We start from the raw sequence: 20,215 nt of genomic DNA, 5'->3' as shown, positions 1-20,215 counted from the left end.
AGCAAAAAGTTGAATTAACTCTTCAATCACAACTTTTGCTGTGATCTTTTTCAAAGGTATTGCCTCTGGAAACCTCGTTCCATGATGGTTAGGAGAAATGTGTGACCTGACTTAGTTGTGGGCAAAGATCCAACACAATCCACAAGAACCCTCCTAAACAGTCCTTCAAAAGCAGGTATAGGTATCAATGGGGCTGGCTTAATTCAAGGCTGTGGCTTCCCAATAACCTGATACATATGGCAAGTTCTATAAAGTTCAACCACATCTTTATGCAAACATGGCCAATAAAAATGCTGTCTTAGCCTGGCTTGAGTCTTTTGAATACCCACGTGACCTGCCACTGGAATCTCATGGGCAATTCTCAAAATATCACTGCAGTACCCTGGGGAAACACCAACCTGATGAACTATAGCCCAATCCTCATCAGCAGGCCTCTGGGAAGGTCTCCACTTTCTCACTAGAATGTCATTGTTAATAGCACTCGGGGACCTTTTCAGCTTCTGCCTCAGAACATGCTGTTTGAGACAAACTTAAGTCTGGGTCTGCCTGTTGGGCCTCAAAGACGATCTGCCAAACAATTCATCATTGCTAGCCTTGGAGCCTTTTCTACCAACAACCCCATCCAAATGCTTGAAAAAGTCTCAGCTAACCAAACACCTTAATTGATCTCCACAACAACTGAATCCTTCTCATCCTGTTTAATCTTATGAGCTTGGGATTTTGTCACTACACAATCTGGGAATATTTCAGGAAATTTTTCCTGCAAAACTTCAGTTTCAGCACCGTCAATTGTTTTTTCCGAAACTACTGGAGACGCCAATACTTAATCCCCAGCAAAATCATTCCCTAGCAACAAATCCACCCTTTCAATGTGCAAATCCAGGACGATTCCCACTGTTCCCAGACTAAATCACAATACAAGTTAACATTATTCAATGGAATGGATAAATGACCGCCTCACCCCCAAAGCTTTGCACCATGACTTTCGCATTCACTATTTGGGGTAAGATCTACATCCTTTGCTGCCATTAATGACAGAGTGGCCGCTGTATATCTAAGCAGCACAATCGGTTTGCCTGCTTCACCTGACAAATATGGGGACACGATACCCAAGCACAAAACTTCTATATCCTTCAAGGACCTGCTTTAATTTGTTAGCACACAAGAGTGAGCACTTGCGTTCCCTGTCTAACATCGCCAAAGCCATTGTCAACAGCACCACCTATCTGGGGCATCTTTTTCATTACAGGCTCTCAGTAAACCCACTAAAGCTACCAGTTTGTCCTTCAATTTCCAGCATTCTGCTTTTACACGCCCTCTTTCATTACAAAAATAACACGTTGGTCCTTTTGACTCAACCCTAGTCACCTATCTTTTTTTCATCATTCTGAGGGTTGCCTGTAACCTTCTTCTCATTAAAATGAATCTAGTCTCGCTATCCACTCTCCTATCCTTCCAATTCCTTTGAAAATTCCCCAAACTGAAGCCTGTAACTTCTCCTTTTGTGGGTCAATTTGTAATCATCCGCCATTTCAGCAGCATTCCTTATCTTACCAACTTATTCCTTAAGAGATACTATTTTTAAATTCCTCCGTTAGCATTACTTCCCTCAGGTGTTCAAAATCTTGTTCTATCTTCAGGGACCAATACCAATGATCAAATATCATTTCCTTCTCTCTAGCAAATTCCATAAACGTCTGACCCGGTTTCTTTTTCAAATTCCTGAATTTTTGCCTGTAAGATTCAGGTACCAACTCATAAGCATTGAGAATTGCAGTTTTAAATGCTTCATAATCATTTAACTGTCCCTCCGAAAGTGCTGAATATACCTCTAATGCTTTTCCCACTAGCACACTTTGCAATACAACTGTCCAACTTTCCATTGGCTATTACAACTTCGTAGCAATCTTTTTGAAGGACACGAAGTACATTTGAACTCGTTCCTCACTGAATTTAGGCACTAAATGAATATTCCTTGCCAAATCAAAACCAAGAGTTAAATCAGATTCATCCTCAAACCTTCCTGCCACACACTGTTCGCATTAACTAAGTTTTTCTCTGTCCAGTGCAAATTTCCTAACTTCTCTTTTTGTCATTATCTTTTTCTTTCTCTTCTCTTTCCCTTTTGAATTCAAATTTTCTCATTTTAAGTTGAAATTGTCTGTCTCTTTCTCTTTTCTTTGCGTGTCCCTTTTTCCTCTCTTTCCAATCTCAGCTTCTCCAACTCCATTTTGGCTAGCTCCATTTGAACATTAGTGGAAACATCCTCTTCATTTACCAGCTTCAAGCAAGGAATCAATCCTTGTATTCTCTCCGCTTTCCTAGCTCCTGGGCTTATACTAACCTCCACATGTGCTGCTATCGTGACCAAATCAACCTTTCTCAACTGCTGCAATATACTGACAGTTAAATCTTCTCTCAACAAATTCTTATACGTTAATGATACTTATGTTAATTTCCTACTGAACCCAGCCAAAGTAAATGTGAAATCCTGTTTGTTTAAATTCTAGCAAATTCCAATATACCCATTTTACAGATAGGAATTTGTATCCGAGGCGAGCCCCTAATTTGTTATGACCTCAGCGAGATCATTAACATGTAAAATATGAGATATGAACACCCAGATCAATTTCAAGAATTACACAAGGTTTCACGTTTTAAGACTATTATAACAAATTAAAAGAAAGCCTCATTAATTGAATAGTACTTAGTAAGTAGCAAATGACAAAGAAAGGTATTTTCTTTACTTATTAAAATACTTGAAAACCTCACACCACACCTATATGTTACATAGTCCTTTCTGATGGTGAAATCCTTTGCGATGAAAAGTCCCAAACTCCTTCCAATAGAAATGGGTTGGATCTCCCAGACTATATCAAAAAATCTATATCCTCTTCTCCGAGCACTTCCAACCTGGACACCCATCAATAAGGAACATTTCCTGGTGATCCTGCTGGTCGTCTTCTTCTCCACAAGCTTCAACTTTCAAAACAGGTTCAAGTCTTCACAGCCTTTTATTGTAACAGGCTTCCGAGAGTAGGCATCTCCTCTCTCTCAAGGACGCAACCACTGGTTTCTTCTTTTACAGCCTGCTGTGAGGCTCTAACCACTGAATTTCGTTTTTCCAGGCTGCCTTGAGGCCACAACCGTTGGCTTCTTCCCTTATGGTTTGTTTGCCTTCAGAAAGTCTGTTAAATTTATCAGGACTCCGAAGTCAATAGCTTATTGTACTGCAGAGTCCAGATGTCTGGTTTCACAAAACCACTTGGGCTTTTCCATTGTTCCCAGGTGCGAACAGCTGCCTAGTGCATTTACATCTTCCAAATTACTGATTTCTTTTTTTAATGACCCAAATGCATTGGAAAGCGAAACCCATTGTTCTTCAAGTGTTAACCCCGCAGTCTAGGTTTTCCAGAAGAAACTCTTTGATCTGTGTTCTCTGTTGTCCTGGTAATCTTTTGCAGAGTGGAGGTAAGGTCACCTGATGACCTGGACTCCAACTTGAACTTTTAAAAATCACAATTTTAAAAACATAACCACGGTACAAGGTCAAGCGTTCATAACAAGGTCTTAAGACAGGCTGGTGGAATGAGCAGACAAGTGGCAGATGAAATTTAATGCAGAGAAGTGTGAAGTGATTCATTTTGGTCGGAAGAACAAGGACAGGCAATATAAAATAAAGGATACAATCCTAAAGGGGGTACAGGAACAGACGGACTTGGGGGTATACATGAACAAATCACTGAAGGTGGCAGGACAGGTTGAGAAAGCAGTTAATAAAGCATATGGGATTCTGAGCTTTATAAATAGGGCATAGAGTACGAAAACAAGGAAGCTATGATGAACCTGTATAAGACACTGGTTCGGTCTCAACTGCAGTATTGTGTCCAATTCTGGGCACCACACTTTGGAAGGATGTGAAGAGATTGGAGAGGATGCAGAAAAGATTCAGGAGAATGGCTCCAGGGATGAGGAACTTCAGTTACGTGGGGAGATTGGAGAAGTTGGGGCTGTTCTCTTGGGAGGGGTAGATTGAGGAGATTTGATAGAGGTTTTCAAAATCATGAGGTGTCTGGACAGAGTAGATAGGGAGAAAATGTTCCCGTTGGCGGAAGGGTCAAGAACCAGAGGGCACCAATATAAGGCGATTGGTAAAAGCAGCAACAGCATCATGAGGATTTTTTTTTTTTTACACTGTGCATGGTTAGGATCTGGAATGCTCTGCCTGACAGTGTGGTGGAAGCAGGTTCAAGCCAGGCCTTCAAAAGACAACTGGATAATTTTCTGAAGGAAAAACAATTTCCAGTGCTACAGGGTAAAGGCGGGGGAATGAGACTAGGTGAGTTGTTTCTGCAGAGAGCTGACATGGCCATGATAGGCCAAATGGCCTCCTTCTGTGCTGTAATCATGCTATGATTCTACCTCACAATTGCACTACAAAACCTGAAAATGTTTCTTCAAAAAAATGCCACAGGTTTATGTCTAGAGCTATTGTCATTTGACATGTTTATGTCTAGAGTTATTGTAGGAGGGCCACTGCCCAATAAACTTTCCACCTTTGTTTTAAAGTGTGCTTCACTGTATCATACAAATTATGTTAAAAAAAATTAAAAAAGCAATTTAGCAGTACACCCCATAACTGCATACTCTGGCAGTGGAGAGCATACCGTTCAGGTTTAAAACATCAAGCACTGAGTATTAATGTTCCAAAGGACTCAAACTTTTTAACCATCCGTTAACAATGTGTGTGCGCGCACATAATATACTCTGCTAAGCTATGGATCAATGCAACAAAAGGAACAGAAAATGGAAGAAATACAACAGATCCCTGAGCATCTGAAGAGAGAAAAGACAGATTAATAAGTCTTCCACCTAAACCATTAACTACTTGTCCTCTTCTCAGGTGCTGACAGATCTGTCACGCATTTCCAATTTATAGTTCAGATTCCCATCATGCCCCATTTTATTTTTATTTCCACTAGTGATCAGAATTGTTGGCTTCTAGAATAACAATGAACTAAAATGTGTGTGAGTATGTATTTGTATGTAAAGGGAAATGATTGTTAATTTAGCTTTTTTTTTAAAGCTGCACAGTACAGTAGTGTAGTATTGGATTTACATATGTGAAGTACTAAAGTGTTTATTAGCAAAGGTTTATTGTTTTATTCACTCTGGAACTATGACATCTCAGGATGATTAGAAAAGGCACACAATTTTGCTCACCTATTGTTGCTTTGCTCCCAATACTCTGTAAAATACGAAAATTTGCAAGTATATCCTTCCTAAAGGGGTCTCATCAGACAACAATGCACTGCAATTAGTTGAATATCACCAATCGCGGACGACTGTAAGTCACTGATCTGGTCAGCCTTGAGTGGCGATATCTTAACACATCGCTACTGTGCAATATCCCTAATTAATCACCACAAAAGGAAAACAGAATATTCAAGAGACATTTTCATCAGGAATCCAGGGGAATTTTTCTTTAATGTGTTATTTGTAATTTGGATTCAGGAGGGATATAATCTTTCAAACATCAGCAATACATCCATACTGCTGATTTGATTTTGTTATTCAAACAAAGTTATCTTACTAACTACGCAAGAAAAAAGATGAATATTCATGAATTCTCAATCACAGCCTCGCTGGATCAATAAACCTACTGCCATGTGCAACTCATACACAGAGCAGGAGGTGTGTGGTTAACAAAGTTGCAATTTACTGATATCAAACTGATCTGTGGCTATTAAGAAAAAGTGGAGGATTTTACATTCTCTCAGGCAAACCACTAAACCACTAGCTTCCTCTAGAACAAAGAATGAGCTATAGACCAACACTGCTTGATTTAGCAGTATTTTACCAAACTCAGACAGCCGCAATTATTAAGCCTCAGGGACAATGAAACATAAACTTCTACATTCTGTTGAACAAACTGCAGTCATATACCAGGAAAGAACCAAGGACCAGTTACAACTATACAATGCACTCAGTATATCTTCCAGATAGCAGCTGAGGATTGATGACCGTATGTGTACAACGCAAAGAAAATCGCAGTGTCTTTGAAAAGAAAAATCAGACAGCATTTCTTCTCCCACCCTCATATATTTAGTTAGCATATGCAAAACCCATTTAATTGGTAATCAAAATTATGTACAGAAGTAGTTGTAATGAACTGCCATGTTACATATTTGTAGGATTAAAAGTTGCATAATCTGCACTGCAGGTAACAGAAATAGCTTTTCAAAAAAGTGACAGAATCATTTGCTTTTTTTTTTGCAATCTATACTGCAATGTTCAGTATTGAAATATTACATCTCAGCCACAGTCATCTTTGAAGAGATGCATATTTATCCGGACGTGGAGTGCAAAACAACTCAGTATTTTTTGGCTTACTCAAGACAGTAAACTTCTGAACTGAATCCAGAGTCATAAGGATATTCACTGAACATTTTCAGCCACTTTGGAGCAGTGCAGAAGTCAGCAGACTTTGCCATCAGCGTAACCTAACCATTTTTTTAGTCTGAACCCAATAGGAATGAAGTGATAAAGTTTGGTTGCCACCAAGTTGAAGTCTGACTAAAAGCAGCCATTTCAGTTCTGTTTTGTGGGATGCTGCTGGGCCAATAGGGTTTCACTTTCGTTAAAAGAAAAAGAGTGAACTTGCATTTATGTAGCATCTTATCATGTCTTCATGCCATCCCAAAGCTCTTTAAAACCAAAGATCACTTTTGAATTGCAGTCCTGTTGCTTGGGCAAATGAAGCAGCCAACTGGTACAAAGTGAGGTCCACAACCACCAAATTAATAAATGACCAGATAATCTCCTTTGAAGGGAGAACTGTTGGCCAGGAGACTGGGATAACTTCCTGCTCTTATCTGATCAGTGCCATGGAATCGTTTCCGTCCACCTGAGATGGCAAATACAACTTCAGTTTATCATCTCACCTGAAAGACGGTACCTCTGGCAGTGCAGTACTTCCTCAGTACTGCGCTAAGTGACAGCCTAGATTATGAGTGTGAAGGTGAGAATGCAACCAAGTGAGCCAGGCTAACAAACACATCAGTTGTACATATTTTAAAACTTTAGTGAAGTTCAGCTACAGGAAACCCCTGTCACAAAAAGCATTTAATATTTCAAAACATGGTTTAAATTCCATTCAGTGAAAACTATCCTTCGTTGCTTTTCCAGTTGCTGAGCGTAGCATAGTCAACAGTCTTTAGTGACCAGTACTTACTGGAATTCCTAAAAGTGAGGGATCCACAGGTTGCCGGAATGGCAATGATTCTGGGTCCTGACGATACAATGCTTCAAGCGTGGGCATAAGAGCTTGTCGTAGTTCCTCTGGTTTGAAAACTATCAGGAAACAACAGACAGCAACATCAGCTTACCAAAGAATTGTACCCTGTTCTAGAGATAGTCATTCCACCTTCAGTTCCTAACCAATAAAATTCACATTGCAACTCTAATATGTCAACTATGCCTTAATCAAAAGGTTACAGTAGCTTTTAACATTATGGATCACAAGAGGAGTGTCAACCATCTAGATGATATCAACTAAATAAACACTTGGCTCAGGCCATTTATAACAGGAATACCTATTAAGCTCAGATACTGTAAAACAATGCACAGCTTCACAAAGCATAAAAGCAGAAATTCATTATGGGAGATAGTTCTCTTACATTTCCATGCAGTGACAATCCCAATGTAAAACTTCCTATTTATGCCATGGTAATGTTCAGCAGCAATTTTACCAGTGGAGGACTGTACTGAATTCCTTCATATTGTAGTTTTGAATCTCCCATCTCCCCACAGACAAAATAACATCCTTAAGCCCTTGTCCGCAGAAGGTATTTGAATAAGTTGTTTTCAGTGACCCACAAACACCTACACTTTCTGCGTGACTGAGGTGGTGATGCCGATGACTGAGATGATGAATTGGCGCCAGCCTCCTCTTCCTCTTTGGGCTCAGTTTTGATCTCTGGTTTCTCCTCCTCCTCCATGGGTTCTTGCTTAGTCTCAAGGCTCTCATTACTCTCTTCCTTCAACTGTGGACATGAAGACACCTCATCATTCTGGAGACAGAAGAAAATCAGATGTTTACATGACAATAACTAAGAAAGCAGCTTCATGTCTAACTGGCACCTTTGAACCATTACACTAACATTCATAAATTGCACTGTATTCTTCTTTGAAGAGCCAGTAACACCAATAGACTTTACTGCCTGAAAACTATCTGAAGATTTTATCTGGGCTACTCAAGTGCTTCAGTTCCTAATAAATATAATTTGGAGATCTGTAGTCTTGGCATTCTGATGATCAGCATTCAATGTAACAGGTTAATCAGTTCAACAATTGATGCATCATCCGAATCAATTTCTTAAACAACCTCTCTACCTTCAATTCCAGCTGCTTTGTGGCCAGAGTCCTTTCCTGCATAGTCACTATCAGCATCCTGGGGGTTACCATTGACCAGAAACTGAACTGTAGCAGCCACATAAATACTGTGGCTACAAGAGCAGCTCAGAGGCGAGGAATTATGTGGTGAGTAACTCATCTCCTGTTTCCCCAATGCCTGTCCACCATCTACAAGGCACAAGTCAGGAGTGTGATGGAATACTCTCCACTTGCCTGGATGGGTGCAGCTCCAATAACACTCAAGAAGCTCGACACCATCCAGGACAAAGCAGCCCACTTGACTGATACCCCATCCACCACCTTCAACATTCACTCCCTTCACCACCAACGTACAGTGGCAGCAGTGTGTACCATTTACAAGATGCACTGCAGCAACTCACCAAGGCTCCTTCGGCAGCACCTTCCAAACCCATGACCTCTACCACCTAGAAGGACAAGGGCAGCAGATACATGGGAACACCACCTCCTACAAGTTCTCCTCCAAGTCACACACCATCCCGACTTGGAACTATATCGCCATTCCTTCACTGTCGCTGGGTCAAAATACAGGAACTCCCTTCCTAACAGCACTGCTGGCGTAGCTGCACCAGAAGGACTGCAGTGGTTCAAGGCAACAGCTCACCACCACCTTCTCAAGGGCAATAAGGGATGGGCAATAAATGCTGGCCTAGCCAGCGACGCTCATATCCCATGAAAGAATGAAAAAAAAATTATCCTTACCAAACTCTACTGTGCCCAACACTTTGCTCTCTCAGGCAGGCCTGGGGCCAGTCCAAAACTGTTCGAGGCAGAGGAAATAAATCCACTAATGGTAGGATACTGCTGCATACACAAGAGGCAAATGGAGCTTATAGGTGGCCAAATATCAATACTCTGCATTGGTAGCCCACATTGCATGTACTAAGCCCAATTTACTGCCTGAGAGATTCCCTGATATGGTAGTAAGGACATTTCAGGTCAATTGCAACTGGCTCCCAGATTGCACGGTCTGTCTGAACCAGAGTTAAACAGAACAAAAAAAGTTGAAGCTGACTTGGGAAAATGTCTAACTCATTTTGGACTACCATATTTCATCAACAACACAGGGGTAAAGTTACACCTACAGCAATACTTGAAACTGTTAAGGTGACATCCGCTAGTCTTTGTACCTCAGTTTTGACTTCCGTCTGGGTTTCCGGTACCTCCGATTCCATTTCTTCCACTTTGATCTCTGGTTTCGTTTCAGACAATGGTGCTTCAGTTACGAGCTGCTGAGAATTTGTGTCTGTGCTCGCCACGGAGGCTGGGGTAGCTACTTTACCATCTGCACTTGCTGCAGAGTGCGAGAGCTTTAAAATTTGGGAGAGAAATAAAAATATTTCAGTCGCAGTCGTAAAAACACATAGCACAATGAGAAGTTGTGGAAAAAGAACCTGAGAACTCATGCAGCTTCGTTATACATGAGTTAATGAGTGGAATGCAGATCATAGTTAATATCTACTTTAATCTACCAATTACAGCACGTTAGGCAAAGAAAATGAGATAAAATTTAATTTTAAATGCAAACTAAATTGATGTGCAGATTGAGGGATGGTTCCAGGAATATCACCTTAGCTTGACACCTGATTGTACTGCACAGAACATGGATATGCCAATGATTCAAAATGTATTTAACACCTTGGCATAATTAACTCTGCAGAGAGAACTGTTTTTATATCTGAACCTTTTGTATACAGGGCACACCCTTTAGAAAGTTATCAATGGCTGCGACAACAAGAATATTAATGGCACAGGAAGGTGGGTTGGGGGTGGAGGGGGAATTATAATGGTCCAATATTAGCGCAAGACAAAAAAAGTGCTTTATACCAGACAGCTTCCCAAAAGGCAGGCAACTAATTCTACTCTCGACTTCCAGGCCAATTAAGAAAATTAACTATCTTTTACATTCATCAAGGTAGAAGAAGTCAGACTCTGGGCACCTATGGCCAAAAAATACTCATATCCAATAAAGCAGAGTCAAGCTCCTTCTGCTTTGCCTCACTTTCAGAAAAGCAATTCTGGAAGTGTAGATTTCATTGCACCAATGTGACGATTTCCACTGCCCAACCTATGGGCTCGCTCAATCAGACTTACGGACTATAGCAGTCTCATGATGTGGGCTCATATTCACTCGGCACCTGCTTGAGACTGGCCAAATTCATTTCACATTGGACTGTGTCATTCAGCAAAAAGAAAAAGGGCCTTCATATCACCCTGGGCTAAATACAAGTTTTTTTGAAGCTCAATCAAGTGTCTTTCATACATTGCTTTGATTAGACATGGGTAAACTAGGAGCATTTCCAGCTCAGCCAAAAATAATGGATTAACAAGTAAGTTCTGTAACAGTAAAGGACATTAAAAACTTCAGGGTTCAATGTGCAAAATTCAGAATTTCTCCATATTTCTGATGGCATTTAAGTTACTGGGGAAACAAGTTGCTACTTTATGAACACAGTGATTAAATATTTGCCAGGGTGGAAGAAAAAAAAAAATCATTTCAACAACTACGAGAGGCTACAATTCTCATACTGCTATCGTTCAAACGAAACCTTTTTTGTTTCTAGCAAGGCTACTTACAGGAGTGGCAGGCTGAGGTGGCCCAGTTGCCTGCTGCATTGGTTGTGGTGTTGGTACCGACTGTTGTGACTGTACTGGAGTTGGAGGCTGTGTTGGAGTTTGGGTCCGAGGTGGAGTCTGATTCGGGGTTGTACTCCGCGCTGGAGTTGGCGTCGAGGCTCGACCTGAGGAGGAAGCTGGAGTGGAGGCCTGAGACTGGGAAGTTGCTGGCTGAGGCGAAGTCATGCTGGATGGGGCTGAATGCTGGATAGATGGCATACTTCCAGCAGCAGTGGCGACAACAGGGGCAGGTGAAGGGGTTTGCCGGAGAGTTGGCTGAGACACCGGTGGACAATGCATCTGAGCGCTGGGTAGTCCTATTATGCTTACAGCGTTGTTCAAAGGAAGTGAAGTGCCAGGTGCCTGAGTCTGCTCCAAAAGAAATCACAAGACATCTCACTAACACATTAAGTACTTGGGTTTGCTGCCACTATACATATTAACAGTCACAACTGAGAATAGTTTAAAGTAGTTCAATTAGCTATGTTTTAAATGGAGGAGGTTTTAAAAATATATAAGGCACAATAGCACAGTCAAAATGTTTCAGTGGCAATAGCTGAGCACCAGCATGTTGAATAAAATGTTTATTCCACACCATTTGTTAGCATTCAAGCCATTTTTAGTAGTTCACTCAACAATGACAATACAAAGCATTTGAAAAAAGTTCTGGATGAAACATTCAGCTGGAGATCAAAGCCATATAGAATACTGATACTCAGTGAGTTTAGTTGCATAGTTCATTCTATAGGGAAGCAACTACATCACCATGTTCTGAAACTTCACATGAATTAACCCTGGGCATTATTGCCAATGTAATCCTCACCCTCTTTAGATTTTGCACATTTTCCAAACTTATTTTGAGCTCACAAATTAAATGCAACTGCAAAATGCAAGGATTTCATCTGAACATGACTATTTGTTGAAGTTGGAATATACTGAGAAGCACACTAAACAGCCTGCTCAACCCTACACAATTTTGCAATGTCTACTCTCTGATGCTTCAGCTTCCATTACAATGAATGTGTCGATGTCAGTCAAGGATGGGGGAAGGAACAGAGAAATTAATGGTTCGGAGCCACCAAACCATACTACACTAGAAGCAAAATATTGCAGATGCTGGAAATACTCAGCAGGCCAAGAAGCATCTAGGGAGAGAGAAACAGAGTTAACATTTCAGGTCGATGACCATTTGATAAAAAAGTTCTGATGAAAGGTCATCGACCTGAAAAGTCAATTCTGTTCCTCTCCACAGATTCTGCCAGATCTGCTGAATATTTCCAACATTTTCTGTTTTTATTTCATATAACACGCCTCCTGTCCAAACATTTACTCCGCCCTGACTCAAAATCACTTCACAGTGTTACAACGTTCTTGCTCCTTTGTACACAAGACACCAAAAGAAACCAAAAATAACATTTAGAAGCACTCTGTTGAAATCTTGAGAAAAAGCAACTCAAACACATAACATTCTCCATGCATAAGACTTCAGAACCCAGTACCAGTGGTTTGGTTATTAGCATAAGTAAGTTAGCTAAAAAATTAATTCATAAATTCTCAATTAGGATTAGGGGTATTCCCTGCCCCCTACAAAACTATGGCTTTTTAAAAAATAATTTAAAAATCTGACGCAGGTTTAAATGCACTTCATTTATTTATAAGTGCAACGTTATGACACAAAAAAGGGAACTACACTTACTGCCATTTCCCTCAGGCAATGCCAATAACACCTAAATTAATAAGTGCACTTGATATGGTTGCACTAAGTGTACCTGATTCATTCCAGGCTGGTTTGCAGGTTGAGATATGCCTACATTATTCACATTCATTCCACCAGAGGCTGCAGGAAACTGGTTCTGATTCAAAAACTGATTCTGGGGGGAAGGCTGACCAATGTTGTTGGCATGCACTCCCAGCATGCCCTGGGGCTGTGGCAATCGGGAAGGTGGCATTCCCATCTGGAAGAAATTTTAAACAGAGTGTTACAATTCACATTAGATCAAAAGAAACAAAAAGATGCAACTTGCATTTATATAGTGTCTTAAACATAGTAAAACTGGATATTTCTCTCCCCACCATGTGAAAGACATGAATCAGAAGAGGAAGATAATGAGTACCACAAGTACCTTCTCCAAAATGTAGCAATTTTATTAGACAAACATAAATTTACAAAACAGGAGTATAAATAAGTCAAAATAAATCTATTTGAGGCATTTGGGGAGGAGACACAAAAACCCAAGAAATAGGAGAAGTAGACCATATGGCCCATCGAGGCTGCACCGCCATTCAATACAATCATGGCTGATCTTGGGCTTCAATTCTACTTTCCTGCCTGCTCCCCATATCCCTTGATTCCCTGCGAGACCAAAAATCTATCTATCCCAGCCTTAAATGTATTCAATAATGGAGTATCCACAACTCTCTGGGCTGGAGAATTCCAAAGATTCACAACCCTTTGAGTGTAGTAATTTCTCATCTCAGCCCTGAATGATTGACCTCCTATCCTGAGACTGTGTTCTAGATTCCCTGACCAGTGGGAACAATCTCTCAGTTTCTACCCTGTCAATCCCTTTCAGAATCTTGTATGTCTCAATTAGATCGCCTCTCATTCTTCTAAACTCCAGAGAATGTAGGCCCAATTTACTCAGCCTCTCATCATAGGACAACACCCTCATCCCAGGGACCAATTTAGTAAATCTTCGCTGCACCGCCTCCAGTGCAAGTATATCCTTTCTTAAATGTGGAAACCAAAACTGCACACAGTATTCCAGGCGCGGTCTCACCAAAGCCCTGTACAATTTCAGTAAGACTTCTTTATTCCTATACTCCAAACCCCTTGCAATAAAGGCCAACATGCCATTTGCCTTCCTAATAGCCTGCTACACCTGCTAGCCTGCATGTTAACTTTGTGTGTTCCTTGTACGAGTACCCCCAAGTCTCTCTGAACAACAACACTTACCAGTTTCACACCTTTTAAAAAATATTCTGCTTTTCTATTTTTACGACCAAAGTGAACAACTTCACACTGCCCTACATTATACTCCACTTGCCATCTGGTTGCCCACTCACTTAACCTGTCTATATCTCTTTGCAGCCTCTCTACATCCTCCCTGCAGCTTACCTTTCCACCAAGCTTTGTATCATTAGCAAACTTAGATACATTACTCTGTTTCTTCATCCAAGTCATTAACAGAGTGTAAATAGCTGAGGCCCCAGCACTGATTCTTGCGGCACCCCACTATTCACTGCCTGCCAACTTGAAAATGCTCCACTTATGCCCACTCTCTGCTTCCTGTCTGTTAACCAAACCTCTATCCACGCTAATATATTACCCCCAACACCATGAGCCCCTATCTTGCCTATTAATCCTTTATGTGGCACCTTATTGAATGCCTTTTGGAAATCTATGTATACGACATCTACTGGTCCCCCTTTATCTACCCTACTAGTTACATCCTCAAAAAACTCTAATAAATCTGTCAAACAGGATTTCCCTTTAGTAAAACCATGCTGACTTGTTCTGATCATACTATCCTTTTCCAAGTGCAATGTTAAGACTTCTTTAATAATTGTTTAATAATAGCATCTTCCCAACGACTGATGTCAGGCTAACTGGCCTGTAGTTCCCTGTTATCTCTCTACCTCCTTACTTGAAAAGCAGTGTAACACTTGCCAACTTCCAATCTGATGGGACCATTCATGAATCTAAGGAATTCCGGAAAATCATAGCCAGAGCATCCATTATCTCTGCAACTATCTCTTTTAGAACCCTAAGATGTAGGTATCTGGTCCCAGGGACTTGTCAGATTTTAGTCCCTCAAGTTTCTCCATACTTTTTCCCGGCTGATATCAATATCCTTACTCTTTTTAGCCCCTAGGTTACTGCCTATTTCTGGTTTGGAACTTGTGTCTTCTACTGTGAAGACAAACACAATTATTTGTTCAATGTCTCTGCCATTTCCGCATTCCCCATGATGATTTCTCCTGTCTCTGCCTGTAAGGGACCAACGTCTACTTTAGCTACTCTCTTCCTTTTTATGTACTAATAAAAGCTCTTACAATCTGTTTTTATATTGCTGGATAGTTTACTTGCATTCTATTTTTTCCCTTTTTATCAACTTTTTGGTAGCCCTTTGCTGGTTTCTAACACACTCCCAATCCTCAGACTTGCTAATTTTTTTTGCAACATTGTAAGCCTCTTCTTTTAGTCTAATACAGATGGGTCATTCTTGACTAGTTGTTTTTGTTTTTGAACGGAATGTACTTTTGTTGAACCCTTTGAATTGTTTTTTAAATGTTTCCCACTGTTCATTTACCGCCATACTTTCCAGTCTATTTACCCAATTGACCATAGCCAGTTCTCCCCTCATACCTTCGTAATTGGCTGTGTTTAAGTTTACAATTCTTGTTTGTGATTGAAATGTGTCACTTTCAAACTTAACATGAAATTCAATGGTATTATGATCACTATTTCCCAGTGGATCTTTGACTATGACATTGCTTATTAACCCTGCTTCATTCCACAATGCAAGGTCTAAGATAGCTTTATCCCTAGTCGGTTCTACACCGTATTACTCCAAGAAACTGTCACACAAGCATTCTACAAATTCATCTTCTAGACCACTGTTGCCAATTTGATTGTCTCAGTCTATATGCAGATTAAAGTCCCCCACAATTAATACATTACCTTTTTTTACATGCTACAATAATTTCCCGTCTGACGTTCTATCCAATAACTACTGTTCGGGGCCTGTAAACTACTCCCACCAGTCTTTTCTGACTCCTGCTATTCCTAATTTCCACCCAAACTGATTCTACTTCGTGATCTTCTGAGGCCAGATCCCTTCTTATTAATGTCCTTTACTATCAGGGCTACCCCTCCTCCTTTGACAACTTAGATCAGTGGGAATGGAATGATGGGCAGGTGGGGCAGTGTGGGGGAGGTTATTAGTAGCAGAGTTTGGATAAACTGAAATTTATGAAGGCTGGATGATGAGAGGCCAGCTGGGACAGCACTGAAGTAGAATCATAGAATGGTTACAGCACAGAAGGAGATCATTCAGCCCAAGATGTCCATTCTGGTTCTCTGCAAGAGCAATTCACCTAGTCCCACTCCCCTGCCTTTTCCCAACGGCCCTACAAATTTTTCTCTTCAGATAATTACCTGGTTCTCTTTTGAAGGCCCCCATTAAATCTGCCTTCACCACACTCTCAGGAAGTACATTCCAGATCTTAACCACTTGCTACATAAAAATGCTTTTCCTCATGCCGCTGTTGCTTCTTTTGCCAAACACCTAAAATCGGTGTCCTTTGGTTCTGGCCAATGGGAACAGTTTCTCCCTATCTACTCCGTCTAGACTCCCCATGATTTTGAACACCTCTATCAAATCTCCTCTTAATCTCTTCTCCAAGGAGAACAGACCCAGCTTCTCCAATCTATCCACATAGCTCAAGTTCCTCATCCCTGGAACCATTCTTGTGAATTTTTTCTGCCCTCTCTCCAATGCCTCAACATCCTTCTGAAAGTGTGGTGCCCAGAACTGGACACAATACTCCAGCTGAAGCCAAACAAGTGTTTTACACAGATTTATCATAATTTCCTTGCTTCTGTACTCTATGCCCCTATTTATAAAGCCCAGAATCCCATATGCTTTCTTAACCACTTTTTCATCCTGCTCTGCAACCTTCAATGATTTTGTCACGTATACCCCCAGGTCCCTCTGCTCCTGCATCCACTTTAGAATTGTACCCTTCAATTTATATTGCCTCTCCTCCTCCTTCCTACCAAAATGAATCACTTCACTTTTCTGCATTAAATTTCATCTGCCACTTGTCCACCCATTCCACCAGCTTATGTCCTCTTGAAGTCCATCACTATTCTCCTCACAGTTCACAATACTTCCAAGTTTTGAACTATCCACAAATTTTGTATACCCTGTACACCCAAGTCTAGGTCATTAATATACATCAAGAAAAGCAGTGGTCCCAACACTGACCCCTGAGGAACCCCACTATATACCTATCTCCAATCCTGAAAAACAACCGTTCACAACTACTGTTTCCTGTCACTCAGTCAATTTCCTATCCGTGCTGCTACTGTCCCTTTTATTCCATGGGTTCTAACTTTGCTGACAAGACTGTAATGTGGCACTGTATAAAATGCCTTTTGGAAATCCATGTACATCACATCAACCTCATGACTCTCATCAACCCTCTGTTACCTCATCAAAAAACTCAAGCAAGTTAGTTAAACAGGATTTGCCTTCAACAAATCAGTGTTGACTTTCCTTAATTAATCCACATTTGTCCAAGTGACTATTAATTTTGTCCTGAGTTATCATTTCTAAAACCGTTCCCATCACATAAGTTAAATGACTGGCCTGTAGTTGCTGGGCTTGTCCTTACACTCTTTTTTGAAGAAAGGTGTAACATTTGCAATTCTCCTGTCCTCTGGGACCTTGCCTGTATCTAAGGAGGACTGGAAGATTATGACCAATGCCTCTGCAATTTCCACCCTTACCTCCCTCAGTATCCTTGGATGCATCTCGTCTGGTCCTGGTGACTTATCAACTTTAGGTACAGCCAACCTATCTAATACCTCCTCTTTATCAATTTTTAGCCCATCCAGTGTCTCAACTACCTCCTCTTTCACTATGACTTGGGCAGCATCTTCTTCCTCAGTAAAGACAGATACAAAGTACTGGTTTAGTACTGCAGCCATGCCCCTTGCCTCCATGAGTAAATCCCCTTTTAGGTCCCTAATCGTGCCCACTCCTCCTTTTACCACCCGTTTACTATTTAAGTGCCTATAGAAGACTGTTAGATTCCCTTTTATGTTAGCCGGGAGTCTCTTCACATACTCTTTGCTTCTCTTATTTGTTTCTTCACTTACCCCCAAACCTTCCATGTTCAGCCTGGCTCGCAATTATATTATCCACCTGACATCTGTCACATGCACCCTTATTCTGCTTCATCTTACTCTCGTCATCCATGGAGCTCTTGATCTGCCTGGCCTATCTTTCCCCCTCGAGGGAATGCACCTTGACTTACCCGAGCTATCTCCTCTATAAAAGTAGCCCATTGTTTAGTTACAGTTTTGCCTTCCAATTTTTAGTTCCAATTTACTTGGGCCAGACCTGTTCTCACTCCATTGAAGTTTTCTCTCCCCCAGTTAATTAACTTTATTCTGGATTGCTCCTTCTCCTTTTCCAAAGCTAACCTAAACCTTATGATGCTATGGTCACTGTCCCTTAAACGTTCCCCTATCACTTGATTCATTTGGTGCACCTCATTCCCCAGAACCAGATCCAGCAATGCCTCCTTCCTTGTTGGACTGGAAACATACTGATGTAGAAGGTTATCCTGAACACACACTAGAAACTTTTGTCCCTCTCTGCCTTTTACATTATTACTATCTCAGTCTACAACTACTCTATAATTCTTGCACCTCTCTGTAATTTCCTTGCAAATTTGTTTCTCTATATCCTTCCAACTAGTTGGTGGCCTGTAGAATATCCCCAGCAAATAGATTCTAAATCAAACAGATTCTGTCCTTGACCCCTCTAAGACATCCTCTCTCTCCCACGCTGTAATGTTTTTCTTAATCAATACAGCTACATATCCTCCTTTGCTTCCTTCACTATCTTTCCTGAACACCTTGTATCCAGGAATATTTAGTTTCCAGTCCTGCCCTATTTTGAACCAGGTCTCTGTTATTGCCTTGACATTATATTTCCAAGTGTGCCTGTAATTCACCAACCTTATTTACCACATTGCATGTATTCATATACATGTAGAGTAAACCTAATTTATACCTTATTGCATTCCCTCTTGCTCTGACCCCACCTAATACCATACTGTTTCCTACACTAGTGCTGTCTCTCCCAATTCTCTGTGCATCTTGGTTTTTCTCTCTAAACGTACCTCCTGGTTCCCACACCCCTGCCAAGTTAGTTTAAACCCTCCCCAATAACACTAGCAAATTGACCTGCAAGCAAATTGGTCCCGGTTCCGTTCAGGTGCAACCCTTCCAGCCTGTACAAGTCCCATCTCGACCAGAACTGATCCCAATGTCCTTGTGGGGCGATTTGCTAATGCTACTGGGGAGGTGTTCAAACTAACTTGGCAGGGGTGTGGGAACCAGGAAGTAATTGAAGGCAGATGAATGTGTGGCTGGAATGATGGTGCAGGAGGGAGGGCTTCAGAATCTTGGGACATTGGTCCTGGCTCTGTTCAGGTGCAACCTGTCCAGCCTGCACAGGTCCCATCTCCCCAGAACTGGTCCCAATGTCCCAGGAATCTAAAGCCCCCCCCTCCTGCAGCATCTCTCCAGCCATGCATTCAGCTGGTCTATCATCTATTTCTATACTCACTTGCATGTGGTACTGAGACTAATCTGGAGTTTACTAGCTTCGAGGTCCCGTTTGCTAGTTTCTTACCTAGCTCCCTAAACTCTGCCTGCAGGACCACATCCTTCTTTCTACTTATGTTGTTGGTACCAATATGGATCATGACTGCTGGCTGCTCTCCCTCCCCCCTCAGAGTGCTCTGCAGCTGCTCTGTGACATCCTTGACCCTGGTGGCAACATACCATCCTGGATTCACACCTGTGGTAATCAGGTCTGGCGGTGACAAAGCCATGAATGATGATGCCAGTGGCAGATGGACTGAGGTAGGGAGGAAGAACCCTACAGGCTGAAGAATTGCTAAATGTGAACACCATATCCCAGTGTCAACTAATATCCCTTCCTCGATCAGTACCACCTAAAAAAGACGGACTGATCTCTCTCCTCACAGCTATTTTTGGGACTTTGGTGGTTCAGTGTGGTTGCTACATCCGCCTGCCAATTAATACACTTTTAGATGTTTCAAATGTGAAATGTGCTATACAAATACAGGTATGCTACAATAAAAGCAAAATACTGCAGATGCTGCAAATCTGAAATAGAAACAAGAAATGCTGGAAATACTCAGCAGGTCTGGCAGCATCTGTGGAGAGAGAAGCAGAGTTAATATTTCAGGTCAGTGACCCTTCATCAGAACAGTTCTGATGAAGGGTCACTGACCTGAAACATTAACTCTGCTTCTCTCTCCACAGATGCTGCCAGACCTGCTGAGTATTTCCAGCATTTCTTGTTTCTATTTAAGGTATGCTACCTTTTATTGGTAA

At 41.3% G+C, this 20,215-nt stretch overlaps 1 protein-coding gene across 1 annotated transcript in view; it reads right to left on the bottom strand.

Annotated features, from left to right (window-relative positions):
- The window catches only part of LOC137383627 (CREB-binding protein-like), a 135,254-nt gene that overhangs the window by 62,710 nt on the left and 52,329 nt on the right, over positions 1–20,215 (bottom strand). The window contains exons 6-10 of the mRNA XM_068056781.1: positions 12,819–13,004; positions 11,011–11,418; positions 9,564–9,743; positions 7,889–8,072; positions 7,235–7,353 (exon numbers count right to left, since the gene is read on the bottom strand). Of these exons, the coding sequence (XP_067912882.1) occupies positions 7,235–7,353; positions 7,889–8,072; positions 9,564–9,743; positions 11,011–11,418; positions 12,819–13,004 (1,077 nt within the window). The remainder of the gene's footprint in view (positions 1–7,234; positions 7,354–7,888; positions 8,073–9,563; positions 9,744–11,010; positions 11,419–12,818; positions 13,005–20,215) is intronic.

Source organism: Heterodontus francisci, chromosome 24, assembly GCF_036365525.1.
Source record: "Heterodontus francisci isolate sHetFra1 chromosome 24, sHetFra1.hap1, whole genome shotgun sequence".
Taxonomy (NCBI): Eukaryota; Metazoa; Chordata; class Chondrichthyes; order Heterodontiformes; family Heterodontidae; genus Heterodontus; species Heterodontus francisci.
This window is presented reverse-complemented; position numbering and strand designations above follow the sequence as displayed.